The following is a 15662-nucleotide window of genomic DNA, read 5'->3' on the forward strand; positions in this document are numbered from 1 at the left end:
CTTCTAATCTCAACTTCTATTTTATGTATACACACTTTGCTGTGACTTTCTGTTTTTTAACCCTATTATTAATGATTTTGCAATGAGGTGTAAGTGGTCCTTTTTTGTTTTGATGAAAGCAACACACTTCAAATCATGAGGAGCTACTGGTTTGTGGTGTTACAGTTAAAAGAGCATACAGACAACCGACCAATATATAAAAACTGCCATAAATTATTGAACAACCGTGTGTGTGATGGAGAGATTACATACAATACCAATCTGTTATAATTTTTTAAATTTTTATTATATATCTAATAATAAAAAGTGTATTTTATCAACAGAATTATTAAATTATAACTTTATATATAATAATTATTCTTTGTGTTAAATTTTTATTATAATTTAACAATATAATAAATAATTAATATTGAAAAATATATAATTTATAGTTTGATTGGACTGCAAAATGATTTGCATATAAAGTGAACTGTCTAATAGTTTTCATGAATCAAATCAAATTACTATGAACCATTCTGAACAATTTTGAATTTTTTTAAAGTTTTGAAAATTTATTTCAATGCATATTTCATATTTTTAATTTTATAATTTTATATTAGTTCAAAAAAATTCTTAAGGACATTTAATCTTTTATAAATAAATTAGAAAATGTTTAATTTTTTAATGCAGTTTAGTATTAACTTAATTTGGTTCAAATTTTTATCATCCTTCAAATATCTTTTTAGTTAAATATTTTATTAATTTCATAGATAAATTTCTAGTTATTTTTAGATAAAATAATTTTGTAAACAAATTAAAAACTAGAGAATATAGGATGTGTGATACATGAATAATAGTACTAAACATTGTACAGCCTAGTTGGGATAGGATGTGTCATAATACAAAAGAAATACTATTGAAAAACTATATTAAGAATAGGGATAGGATGTGTCATAATACAAAAGAAATACTATGGAAAAACTATATTAAGAATAGGGAAAATTTGAGAAATCTAATCTATAATTATCTAAATTCATATTACTTTTTAACTATTTAATTTTTTAACTATTCAAAAGGATTTATCTCAAATTCATATTTTTGGATTTGAAATTCAATCTATTTAATTAGATTTGGATTGGATATAGATTGAATCATTTTTTGGATTTTAAAAATCCAAAATCAATGTGTGTTTCAATCTTTTCAAGTTATAAAATGGTAAATTGGGTTAGACCCAAGTAAAATAGCATTGTGTATTAGGTCAGGTCAAGTCGAGTAAGTTCGGACACAGATCGAGTCGAGTTGGCCTAGGAGAAGGTCATGTCGATTCAATCTGGACTCAGGTCAAGTTGAGTTAACCCAAATCTAGGTCAAGTCAGTGGAACCATGCGTAGGTCAAGTTGATTTGGCTTTTGGACACACATCAAGTTGAGTCGACACAAAACCAGGTCAATTCGACCCAAAACTAAGTCGAATCGAGTTGGTCCAGGCTTCAGATAAATTGAGTCAACCCAAGTCCAAGTCGATTCAAGTTGGTTGGGCCCAAGTCAAGTAGAGTCAGTTCGAACCTAGATCAAGCTGAGTGAGCTTAGGCTTAATTTGAGCCGAGTTGACCCAAGTCTAGGTCGAACCAAGATGGCCCAACCTGAGTTAAGCAGAGTTACCAATTCAGGTTTAACTGAGTTGACCTAGCCTAGGTCGAGTTGAGTAGGTCGAGTTGAGTGGGTCGAGGACAAGCCAAGTTGAGTGAACCTTGGTCCAAGTCAAGCTAAGTGGGCATGGGCACAAGTCAAGCTAAGTGGACATGGGCACAAGTCAAATTGAGTCATCACAGAACCAAGTCAAGCTCTGTTTGGTCTAGGTCTAGGTCAAGTAGAGTCAGCCTGAGTACACATCGAACTAAGTCATCCCGAACATAGGTCTAGCTAAGTGAGCCTAAGTCTAGGTCGAGGCAAATCGGCTTGGGCCTAATTTGAGTCGGGTCATCCCAAGTTGCTAAAATCAAGCTAAGTCGGTTAGGCCAAGGTTGAGACAAGTCAATCGAGTCAAGTCGACCCGAGCTTAGGTTGAATCGAAGTTTGACTCTACTCGACCTGAGTTTGGGTTGAATTCGACCCAAACTCAGGCCGAGTATAGTCAAATTGGGCTCAAGTCGAGTCGATTCGACCTTGACCCATGTCAAGTCGAGCCAGTCTACGCCTAGAACGAGTCAAGTTAGAATTGGCCCAGGTTCAAGTTAGGAAAGTCGGCTCAGGATCACATCGTGTCCAGTCAAAGTCAGCTCGGGCTCAAGTGTAGTTCAAGCCCAAGTTGAACTGATTAAGCCCTGGTCCAAGTTTAGTTAGAGTCACCTCAAGCTAAACTCCAACTCGACCCTAGATCGAATCGAGTCAACTTGAGCCCAAGTCAAGTTGAGTTTATTCAAAGTCAACTCGGGCTTAAGTCCAACCTAGATCCTCATTGAGCAGAGTCAGTCCAGTCCCATTCTAGACAAACGGGTCAAGTATGGGAAATTCGATTTGGGCCCTTATTGGCCTACGACATCAGGCTTACATCGGGTTGGGCCCTTACTATCCTACGACATCGAACCTACATTGTGTTGAGTCATGTTCAATCATGTTGGGTAAGGCCTAAGTAAGGTCAAGCCGAGTCAGGTCAGATCTAGGTCTAGACGACCTAGGTGGACCAATATGGATTGGACCAGGTTAGGCCAAGTCGAGTTGGGCCTATTTTTGGCCGAGACATCATATCCATATTGGGTTAGGGTCATGTCAAGCTAAGTTGAGTTTATCCATGTTCAGGTCAAGTTGAGTTGACCTATTGCCAAGTCAAGTTGAGTCAGCCTAGCACCAAAATTAATCGAGTTATGTTAGGGTTTAAGGTTTAGGGTTTAGGCCCAAGTCAGGTCAAATTTGATTGAGATTAGGTTAGGTCAAGCCAAGATCGAGATGAGTTCAACTGAATCTAGGACGAGTAAGGCCTCAGGTTGGATCAAGAGAGAATGGACCAGGTTAGACCAAGTGAAATTGGACTTGTGTACTTGGCCTTGTGTGACACATACATCAGGTTGATTAGGTCAATCAAAAATCAAATTTAATCTAATTGCCAAAGTGAATTTAATCTATATTTAATCTAATTTAAATTAAATTAAAAAAATCAAATCAATTTAATCTTACTAAAAATAATATAAATTTTAGATTTAATCTATTTTATTGAATTTTGATTAGATTTATAATAGATTTTGAATAATTCAATCCATAAACACCCTAACTAACTTCTATAAGTAAATAAATAAACTATCTTCTTGTAATTTTTCATTTAAATTAGGAATATCTGAAAAAGTTAGACATATTAACCTAAATTAAATATAATTTTTTTAAAAGCACTTTTAATTATTTTAAATATAATTATTTATTTTTATTATTTGATAAATATTTAAAAATAACTCCGGAGAAAAACTTGCTAAAATTCTTTTATAAAACTAATGTAATGATTTTTTTTAAGTTCAATCAATCTGGCCTATCTAAACAAATTTAATAAATAAGTTGGGTTTATTTAATTTAAATATAAATAATGATATAAATATTTAAGATTTGTAATTTTTTCAAAAACTGAAAGTAGTTCAATAAATGTGATTGTCATCTTGTCATATAAGATATTTCTCTAATATTTACATGTGTCTGCTAGCATGTATGAAACTGAGCAGAATACAATGATCCAAGAGGGTTTGATAAACAACTAGTGAGGGTGTCACATTGATTATTATTTTTACTAATATTACTTGGATGAATTTTTCAATTAACATTGATAAAAGATTGACCAAAAAACTCTGAATCATTTTTATATTGATCATAACATAAATAATTATGATCAACTTCAACTGAAAATGATTTTAATTAACGTCAATAAAGAAAAGTAAGTTTTACATATATCAACTAATTTTTTTTTTACAAACTTTGACCTAAAAAAATAACATTAATCAATATATAAAAAAATCATTAATATTGACATTTTAAAATAATTAATAATCATTTAATTTTTTATTTTATTTGGTGGTAATTGAAATATTTTATCAAAAAAATAATTTAAATTTCATCATTCAAAACAAAACATTTAAAAAATAAAAAAATTAAATATCATGAAATTCATTATTCAAACACAACATTAGTTATTTTGATAACACTAATATATATTATCATAATTGCAACTAATAAGGATTAGCTACAGAGGACGTAGGTGTTCAACGTTTTGATATTGAATTATTGTATATATAAAAAACAACCTTATTTGGCCTTTAAAAGTGAATAGTTTTATATTTCTCAGATTTCATCTCTTCTTGGAATATAAAAAATATTACTTTATTTGTGTTTGAGAGAATTGTTACTATTATTTCTTTTATTTCATTTATAGTGTTCTGTTTTTTATCGACATGTTGTTATGTACTAATTACACTTGTATATTACTCATGTTAGTTAGTATTTCATATACTCAATATAACTATAAATTTCTTATGTAAGTTACATAAATTATTAGATTAATATCAAAATTTAATAAGTTACCCACCCTAAAAAAGAATTTCTCTTTGGGTTAGTTTAAAGTCATAATATGCAAGATCTTACTCTGCTTACCTTAAGCTTGAACAAAACAATTCCATTAAAAAGAAAAATAAAGTAAGAGCTTTCAGAAGAGAGTCTCAATCTATTATTACTGGCTGGAAACTGCAATTAGCAGACTCATTGGAAAAGTCAAAATTAGGTAAAAAGGAGAATATGATGGTATTTACAAAAGAATAAATCATTGGTTCCAGCTTTCCTCAATACACACTGTCAAAGTAATCCTCAGAACTCTGGTGAAATGGTGATGCATGACATATAAGCATGTCTATGAATTCTTAACCGTTTATTTTAACAAAACCGAAAATTAATTTTAATACATGACAACAAGACACCACATATTACAGCCAAAAGACAAGACTCTATCTGCACCAGAACATAGATCAATAATAAACACAAGATAAATGAAATATATTATTCTGCATAACTTGAGAGTTCCCAGCACCAATATTTAATTTTTCACACTAGTTACATACTTGAGGAGCAAGGTGACAACATCCCCTGATATCCTCCCTGCCTCAGTTTTCAGGTGATGGATCTTCGCTCCAGTGTCTAGCTCAAGTCTCTTCACATTAGCACCAGAATCTCCACTACTCTGTATTCATAAGAATGAAGGCATACAAACTTAGAATAAGACAGTGGTACAGTACAACAGCAATAGTTATTTTATTTAACTGTAGTCAATTATAGACTTGCCTCTGACACTTTCTTTTGAAACTCGTACTCCAACTGAGCTCTGTACTCAGCAATTTCCTTTTCAGCCTCTTCTTTGGCCTGCTTCAGTCTAGCCAATTTTTCTAGCAAGTGTACAATAATGATACTGATTACTTCACGATAAAGAAGAGATTACACCTAGATTCAACATAACTTATAGGAGTACACTAAAGACAATAAACAAAAGATAGAGGAGGAGAGAGGGACTAACTTATTATAGTAATAGTTAAAGAACTTGCTGTCACATGTATGAAGACTAACCGATACCCCTCATAAAACCAATAACTCAGACCTATATATGAAAATGAAAATATCAAAGCAAAAGAGATAGAGGGAGACAAGAGTTTCAACAATACCATTCTTCGCAGCATTGACAGTCCTTTGTGCCTCTTGTTCAGCTGCCAGCAACTGCTGAATTCTACTTTGACCCCTGTTGGATGCCATTCTGTGATAAAATCAGTTGGTAACTATCAACATATGCCAAAATTACTAAAAACTATAAATTAGGCATAAATGAAGCCCTTCAGCAACACAAACGAATTCTTTTGCAAACAAACCACCACGATCACTACTTGAAACATGGAATAACTACGAATAAGTTGTACGCAAAGACCTTAAGCTCAACAAATTAGACAAAATAATCTCACTGTAAAAACTTCTTCTCACTCCAAAACCAAAAGGAGGAGGAGGAGAATAATCATCACACTATTAATGTACTACTACATTTCAATTTTAGACTATAAAGTAGAGTATCTATTAGTTTACTTTTGTTCTCCCGTGGTGAAGTGATTCAATTTACTTACAATGCTAATAAACTTTAATAAACCTAAATATGAAAACCTAATTCTCTGGTTTTGCGATTTAAGACAATCATATGGTGCTGAAAGCAGATCAAACAAGGGCATCAAAACGTCAATTGGAAGAAAACATATACATAGAATCCATGGTGATTATACATTGCATCATTCAGATAAAAATACATAATCCATCAGAAGCAGATAAAAAAAAGTCAAGGGTTGATCATGTGATGAAAGCATAGAGATTAAAGAAGGGTGAATGAGAAGAGGAAGACGAGTTGAGAATAGTATGAAAAGAACATGAAATATAAAACTGCTGCGGGGAGAGAAGAGAATCATACCTATCACTTCCAGTGTGTGTTAGATTCAGAGAAACCAGAAAGTTGTGTGATAAACCTTTCTAACTGACTGTGTTGAGAAAACCAGAGGACTTTTTTGCTGATTTCGTTTTTGTTTGCCTAATCAAAACAGCACTTTGTTTTGAAAGAAAATAGTTTTATTTTTTCAATAATAGTTTAAATACCATTCTGTAATATTTAAAGTGTTATATAGCACAATTATTAATATAAGAAAACATAAAATTACTATACACAGCGTGATCAAATCATCCCTCCGAACTTTTTTCATTTCATTTCATTATTGTTGTTATAATAACCGGTGATCATCACAAGCCATTTTTCTCTTTTACTCAATTTTCGTAATGATAAAAATTTAATATATATATATAAATAATTTTAAATGAATCAAAAACAAAATATAAAAAATAATATATAAAAGAAAAATAATTAATTAATTAAAGAATATTTTTTTAATTCTCCGTTTGAGTTTTTTTTTTCAAGTTTTTTCTATGATAATTTTATAATCGGAAAGTGTAATGATGTTTACATTAAAGTTATAATTGACTTATGGTAGATACAAAAGAATAATGGTAATTTTAGAATGAAAAAAGTGATTGAAAGAAAATAAAAATTATTTTATTTAATATGTGAAATTTGGAGTGAAAACATGTGAGATTATACTTTATCTGTCTTCCAATTGTTGCCTTAAAATGATGAATTAAGAAAATAGTGGAGAGTCAATTTGCGTATAAAAATTGTACATTAATATTAAATTAAAAAATAGTTTTCCTTTTTTAAGTAACACATATAAAATGATAAAATACTCCATGAGATATATTAAATAAGGATAGAATCGGAAGAAATTTGTGTACATCAAAAAAACGGTTATAATGAGAAATCACTTTTATATATAGGTATAGATAGAAATAGTATATTAAAAAAAAAAAATATTAATTTAATTTAAAATATATAATTTAATTATTTTATATTTTATCAGTAGTTAATTAAGAAACATGAAAATAATATAATTTAAAATATATATATATATATATAATTTTATAAAATGGTATAAAAAGATTATGTAACAAAAAATTAAAAGATACTATTTAATTATTTCAAAATTAAAATATTATTGAGTTACATATTTTATTAAATAAATAATTATTTTTATTTATAGAAATATAAAATTATCTGGTTCAAACATTAAAAAATTTTATCAAATACTGTATCATTTTATATTATGATATAGGTGAATGATGAGTCAAACTCACCTCTGGTGCAATGCACCTATTTGGGCAGGCCCAATTTGAAATCTCAAAACTGGAAGCTACCCTTGATTCGGGGTTCAGTTTATCTACACCTCATTATTACTAACTGCACCCATATTAGCCACAAAAAAACTAAAATATCCTTTTTTTTGTGTGCCACACCACGCTGCTGTTACCACTATCGTCATCATATACCTTGTACCTTTTAAAAGAAACAAGAAAAAAAATCTTATTGAAAAAAAATATATTTTTGAAAGTTAAAGCTTGTTTTAGAAAACGGATAATTCAGAATTATCTTTTATAAAGAGTAAAATAGTTTATTTTAAAAATTATGGAATGCAAGAAGAAAAATCTCTCAGCGAGAGGTCCATACTAATAAAAAAGTTTCTTTATAATCAATAAATCATTTTCATATAATTTAAAATATATTTTTCCTTCAGATCAATTTGATATGAGAAAATCGGATTTGTTGACAACATATATAATAAATATATTTCAAATTTCATTGTCATGTTTAAATATATAAAATTTTTAAAATATTCAAAATCTTAAATTATTTAATGATCTATTTGAATATAAATTTAAAATAAATAAAATTATTAAAAATTATAAATAACTATAAATCCTAAATTATTTAATGTCTTACTTAAATAAAACTAATAAATAAATAAAATTCTTTAATTATTTAAAATCTAAAATAAATACAAATCCAAAATGATAGGGTGTGAAGTTGTAATACATTCATTCATGGCAATGAAATGGTATCCATGTAGATCCACACGACACAACAACGAAACATATAAAGGGAAATAAAATAAAAAAATCAAACAAACATCACATAATTGATACTCTAAACCATATAATCGATTACACAATAAAAAAAACTAATAATCGATTATGGAAAGAATATAATCGATTCTCCTAAAAAACACTATGCATAATCGATTATAAGAGTTTCAAACATCGATTATCTCTCTTGAATCATCAAGAGCATCGATTATGTGATTGAATAACACTTTCAAACATCGATTATCACTCTAAAAAAATTAAGCAACATTGATTATGTGACCTCCAAACATTGATTATCCATTTAAAAAAATCGTCATCAATTATGTGTTATGGCTAATTGGTGATGACTCTCAAACATGCATGCAACTTCATGAAAACTCACACCAAACTCACCTTACACAACCAGTAAACTAGTACAAAAGTTACCACAAAACCACCATGACACCACTATAGTCTTAATAATGATTGTAGAAATTAACATGCAAGTATCAAGTTTCTTTCCTCACAAATCTCCTCAATTATGCAAAGAACACACATTGTCATTTCACCTTCCACACCTTGATCCAAACACGATTGACACCTTCTTTTCCACAAGTAAACTGTACTTACCTAAACTCAAATAGAAGTGTAGTGTCTTAGCGTAATTTTTTTTTTCAATCATGTTTGCTACAATATTTAATACAATATTTTTATTTTTATTATTAATTTAAGTATCATAATTTTATTTACAAGTAAAACTCTCTTATCCTCTTTTTCATATATCATACACAACAAAAAAACTTTTTTACGATAATTCTCAACTCAATTACAAAGTTTAATCTTGTCCTGGATAAAAAAAAAATCAAATATTATTTTGACAAAAATAATTCCAAATTTATTAAATTTAAAATTTATAAAAAAAATATTAATATTAATGATTTTTTAGTCAATCTTGATGGATGCTGTTTTTTTGTTAAAATTCATTAAAGTTTTATTTTTTATTAATAAAGTTTTTTAACGTCGATCGATAAATTATTTTCAATCAATATTAACCATTATTATTTAGGCTCGCATCAATCAAGATTATTTAGAGAATTGTTAGTTGTTTTTTTTACTTTTCAATTATATTAGTTAAAAAGTTTCTCCTAGTTCATGATGGCACAAAATAGTCATAATGAATGTTTGTTGAAAGTTTTTTAACACTAATGTACCGATCATAAAAATATAATTATTAAAAATATTAAAAAATAATTATAACAGACATTAATTACCACTAAGAAATAATCATGAACTATATTTTTTCATAAAAGAATTCTAATCGGTATAGGTTAAAATATAAATAGATTGATCAATTGAAAATAATATGAGGTGGTATAAATTAAAAACAAAATGTGTTTCACATCAATTAAAAAAATCCTAAATTGTCTTCATCGTAAAAAAAGAAAATCCATATATTCAAACAATATTTATAAATTGATTATCAACAACTAAATTATATGTATTTTTATCCTATACATTTTGATAGCTTAATTACTAATATACATTGTCAATCTCTCTCTATATATACAATATTAATTATAATATATCTAGAAGATAATTATCATTACTCAAATATTTTGTAATATAACTACTAAGTTTGAAGGCTTCATTAATGAAAGATTGAACTTTGAAATAAATTATGAATTTCATGACCCATTTTTTATACTTATATATTCCTCGCCTTGGGGCATGTGAATCGTTGAGCTCGATTGAAAGAAGAAAATGATAGGCCTTCCCCAAATCCTTCACACGCTGTAAGAAACTTCCAAGAAAAAGTCACAATCGCACTGCATCAAATCTTGGCTAAAGAGACCATAACTTGCATGACGGAAACGTTTTGTTTTATCCAAGGCTAAACCTAATGCACGAAACTAAATTTGCACCTTGCTTGCATATACTTACCCTTTTTGTAACACAAGCCCCCATCTTAGATAATGACAAAATGCCAACGAGGGTTATGTTTGGTGGGGGCAAAACGACGAGCCAAATACGCAATTTTCATCTTTTAAGTTTTGATCATTGTTCTAACCGATATGGGTCGGATAATTTTCGAGGGATGATCATGACTTTTTTGTATACAGCAAGTCATACTGTTGACCTGCTCCAAAGAGATAGAAGACTCTAGTAGTATAAGATTTTTCGACAGTCAATCAAAATCAATTATATCATTAGTACGAAGAAGTCTATCTTACCTTTGAGAGTTCTTCATTAATTTTGGGAATACATTGAATATTTTTTTGTAATAATAATTATGTTAAACGATTAATTATTAACCTGAATGCATATGATTTTAATTATGGATATGTGCAAATCAAAATAATTATGCAGATTTCGAATAATTAATAATGACTAAAAAAAATTGATTAATTTTTTAAAAATTATAGTGAAAAATGAATGTGTATAAAATATTCACAAATAGAAAACACATCATAAAATTCATTGGGATTAGAAGGACTTACAATATCAACCTTAAATCTAAAAGGATGACAAGACTTACGAGACATATTTAGATAATCATCTTTTTTCTAAAATCAGACATAAGATCGGACACACCATAACGGTCTGTTTGGATTAGGGAATGCACTGTTCCTGCGGATGAAAGTAAGGGTGCACCCCCTATTTGGATTAGTAGATAAAGGAAGGAGGGCAAGCGAGGGAGTGGGTCGATGGAAGCTGAAAGTCTCTTCTTACAATTGCAGAGAAATAAGATAAAGAAGAGAGAAAATCAGGTAAGAATACTGCAAATGATCTTTGTGCCATTGTTTTTGTTTATAAAATTTGCTATGAATTAATCACACACTATACCCTTGTATATCTATTTATTTTAACTATCCACTGCATATAATAAACATAAAAAAAATGTAACAAATTGTAAAAAGATTAATTATAAAAATATAAAATATATTTATAATAAAATAAAAATTATATATATTAATAAAAAAAATTAACTACATTAATAATATAAATATTTAAATAAAATAATAATAATAATATAAATACATTTATATATTTATAATAATAAAATTATTACTATTATTAATAATATAAATATTAAAATAATAATAATAATTTAAATTAATTTATAAAATAATAATATTATTATTATTAATTATTTGTATTTTATTTTATTTGTATTAAATATTATTAATAATTAAAATAAATATAACTATTTATATAATAATAAAAAATATTAATTATATAAATTAATTAATTTTTATATATTAAATAAATTTTTGAAAAAAAAAATTCATTCACACTCATCATATTATTTTAAAAAAATTATGAAAAAGTTTTATGTTCTAAAAATGATAGAAAGGTTGTATTTTTTAGTTAAATTAAATTTTACAAAATATTTCATATTTATTATTTAAATATTTTAAAGATAAGGACAAATTTGTAACTTACATTTTATATATTTAAAAAAAAATTCACCACCATCACAATTTCATTCACAAACTTAATAAAATTTACAAACTTCAATAAATTTTTATATCTACTTAGACATATTTTAATTTAAACACCTTCAACTTTCTTAACACTTTTTTTCTCAAATTTTCGCATTTTCACTCTTTCACCCGCTTTACTTTCCAGTTTCAATCCAAACCAAATATAAAAATGAGTAGGTAGGACGGCTCAATAATCCTTGAGCTTAAATCATGAGAAATATTATGAAAGTTTTACACTAAATTGAGTTTGTGAGTTTTGGTTTGAAATTGGTTCAGCATCTGAGCTTGAAGTAAATAGACAGTCTGGAAAGGACTTTTGGTCCCCTCATCCATCCGTGCAAAAAGCATAACGAGGAAAGACAGGTAAGTCATGGGTGATCCCGGGGCAAAAGATACACTATCTCACTCCTATAAATATCACCACTGGACCACACATCCCTTCAATTCACAACAGAAAAATTAAACAATCATGGACCATCTTCGAATAATACACTGACCACACATAAATCCATTAATCGCGACACAATTAAATAGACACGGCACAACGATCTCGCTCTCACAAACACCTCTTCACTACATCTCATCCTACCAGTCTCAACGTCGAACGGTATCATTCCAAAATTCCCCAAAAATAGGACAAACAAGTTTAGGTAAAACGACACAGATCGACAAGAAACTAAACGCGACAACCACAGGTCATTAGCGCACATGTAGGATAGAGCATCACGTAATGTAACACTTCAAAATACATACACAAATTAACATGGGCAAGCATATGTCTGTTGAATGGACTTTTCCGAAAATAGTGAACATAAATAAATAAATACACACTTAGTGACGACGATATACAAATCCCAATCCACCATGTATGAGCAAATCAAAGATCGATCGAATTCGATTAATTAAGGCTGTCTCCATATGGTTTGGTCGGAATTACAGGTTTGAAAAGCTCCTGAATGACCCGAGAGCCTTTGCCGCTTGTGCCCTCAATACGTACTGGTGGTAGACAGCAGCAATGCCTGCACCCACGAAGGGTCCAACCCAGAACATCCACTAGCCATTCCAAAACAATTTTCAAAACTCAATTGTAATTCATTTATCCACCAACCATTCAAAAATAAAGTTAAGGGATCAGTAACCAAATTTAGTAGCAAAAATTTACTTTTTTTACTCATAAGTAATATATAAAACATTAAAGATAATAAATACGTTAATTATGAATTAGGAGGAAAGTGAAATTATTATCCTTGATTTAAGGGTAATTTTAAAAGACAATATACATTAATAACAAATTTAATGTTATTAACTACATTATCACTTATTATTAAACTTGAGAATAATTTAATGAATAGTTTGTCTAATTAACAAATACTATATATTGTGAATTAAATCATTAAAAAAAGCATTAATAAGAACATGCATGGGAAAGATAAAGTTATTTTTAATTTCAGCTATATATTTGGATAAATAATAATTGTTTTTAAATAAGTTAATTGAATGTGAACATTTATAAATTAGGGTTATTTTTTAAAAAGGAATTTCTCTGTTTGTTTTCGTACGCTACTACTTTTTGTATGAAAAGAAAAAACTGTTTTTTTTTATTACATTCCAAAAACTAAATTATTTTAAACCCACCTTCAACAAATTTATCTAAACAAAAATTTCTTCAATTATAGTAGATTACAACGAAAGACTCTAGATACAATACAATAGATTATTAACCCAGTTATTTGAAACACATCCACTTAATGTGAGAAGTGCAGTAGAACTTACAAACTGTTTCATCGTTATTTTATTTTTTTTGTAACAAGTTAACTAAAATATCAGTAGGGAGATTCACAGAAAACTGAAATAAAATATGTGCATGTATCTCATACCTGGTCATCCCATGCCTTCTGGTTGTTAAATATGACAGCAGGGCCAAGGCTTCTGGCGGGGTTGATGCCAGTGCCGGTGACAGGGATGGTGGCTAAGTGAACCATGAACACCGCGAACCCGATTGGAAGTGGTGCCAAAACCTGCAGAAGTATTTTACTGTCTCAAGCTTCTGTATCAAATTAATCTGGTATAATTAAGTGTACAGATTTTTAGTGTTCCAAGTTCGGAGAGTTGTTTGTTTGGATAGTTACGTTGTGATGAGTGAAAATAAAAAGAAAAACGTACGGGAACATGGGAATCTCTGGCTTTTCTCTTGGGATCGGTGGCGGAGAAGACGGTGTAGACAAGAACAAAGGTGCCAATAATCTCTGCGCCCAAGCCAGCGCCTTTGCTGTACCCATCAGAGAGCAAGTTCACGCCACCATTGTACCTGTTGTAGTAGCTCTTCTGGAACGCCTTTACCAGACCCACGCCAGATATAGCTCCCAAGCACTGAGCCACAATGTACGCAATTGCTCTCACTAGCGACACCTTCCTAGCAAGAAACAACCCGAACGTGACGGCGGGGTTTATGTGACCCCCGGAAATGCCCGCGGTGCAGTAGACGAGGACGAAAATCATGCCGCCGAAGGCCCAGGCGATGCCGAGGATGCCTACGCCTTCGCAGGAGTCGCCGGCATTGATCTGGTGGTTGTAGCCGATGACAGTGAGGATGGTGATGTAGAGGAAGAGGAGGGTGGCGACGAACTCGGCGATGAGGGCCCTATAAAAGGACCACTTGCGGAGCTCGGCGGCGTCGTATAATGGGGCTGGGGGTGGGTCGTAGTAGTCCTTGTGGGTCAACCCAGTTGGTACCTCGGACTCAGTTTGGATGTCCTTGGCCATGGATGTGAGAGTGAGCAAAATTCAGCGGCGTTGTGATATGTGATAAGGTTCACAGGGAATGAACGAAGTGAGTGTATCTATATATATACAAAGGAAACATGCTATGCTACTCATATGGCGTGTGGTGCGGTGGCTTGAGCTTGACGGGTTAAGTTAAATTTTGGGGTTAACTATAATTGCTTTTCCGATGACCGTAACAATTTTCACTATTATGTGTTGAGTTCTTACAAGACATAATCACAAATCAACTCTATTATAAAAGGTATTATGTGTTGAGTTATTACAAGATACAATTATAAATAAAGACATAATTATAAATCAATTTATTATAAAAAATATAATATTATAAAAGGTATTATGTGTTGAGTTATTACAGGACACAATTATAAATAAAGACATAATTATAAATCAACTTATTATAAAAAATACAATAATTAAAATGACTCACTAAAACATGATATATAGTCACAATTGGTATTGGTTTGGCTTCACTTATCAATCAAGAATCTCTTAATTGATTATAGACTAGTATAACTTTGCAAAAATATAATTTAATCTAATTTAACTAAAAATAACATTTATAAACTATTTTTGTAAAGTTGACTTAAATTTAAAGTTAATTTATTAATGTATTATAAAGTCATTTAGATTTTATTAATATATTAAGTATATTATATTATGTCACTAAAGTCGACATAGTGAGGATGAAGATATGTATTAGATATCTTACATATAAATAAGTTATTTATTTTTAAAACACACGTTGTTATCCGATTGACTTTATAAAGTTAGAATTATACTCAACAACTTATTAAGAATCTGCCCCAATCACTCCACCTTTTCTTTCTAATTCTGTGCTCCGATTAACCCTTTAGAGTTTCTTCTCTACACGGAAAATTAATCTAATTATACCTTTTTTTTCTAGTTTTCTATTTTGTTC

General features: G+C 29.7%; 2 protein-coding genes across 2 annotated transcripts; both read right to left on the reverse strand.

Annotated features, from left to right (window-relative positions):
• Window positions 1-4654: 4654 nt before the first annotated feature.
• Window positions 4655-6581, reverse strand: LOC137814451 (V-type proton ATPase subunit G-like). The gene is made up of 4 exons (XM_068617209.1): window positions 6442-6581; window positions 5660-5748; window positions 5286-5386; window positions 4655-5184 (listed from the first exon to the last, which is right to left on the reverse strand). Exons 2-4 carry the CDS (start codon window positions 5745-5747, stop codon window positions 5041-5043), a joined length of 333 nt encoding a protein of 110 aa, XP_068473310.1. The 5' UTR covers window position 5748; window positions 6442-6581; the 3' UTR covers window positions 4655-5040.
• Window positions 6582-12636: 6055 nt separating this feature from the next.
• LOC137814452 (aquaporin PIP2-7-like) lies at window positions 12637-14950 on the reverse strand. The gene is made up of 3 exons (XM_068617210.1): window positions 14123-14950; window positions 13837-13977; window positions 12637-13012 (listed from the first exon to the last, which is right to left on the reverse strand). The coding sequence occupies exons 1-3, from the start codon at window positions 14720-14722 to the stop codon at window positions 12893-12895; spliced, it is 861 nt and encodes a 286-aa protein (XP_068473311.1). The 5' UTR covers window positions 14723-14950; the 3' UTR covers window positions 12637-12892.
• Window positions 14951-15662: the final 712 nt, after the last annotated feature.

This window comes from Phaseolus vulgaris, chromosome 1 (genome assembly GCF_000499845.2).
Source record: "Phaseolus vulgaris cultivar G19833 chromosome 1, P. vulgaris v2.0, whole genome shotgun sequence".
In the NCBI taxonomy this organism is placed as follows: domain Eukaryota; kingdom Viridiplantae; phylum Streptophyta; class Magnoliopsida; order Fabales; family Fabaceae; genus Phaseolus; species Phaseolus vulgaris.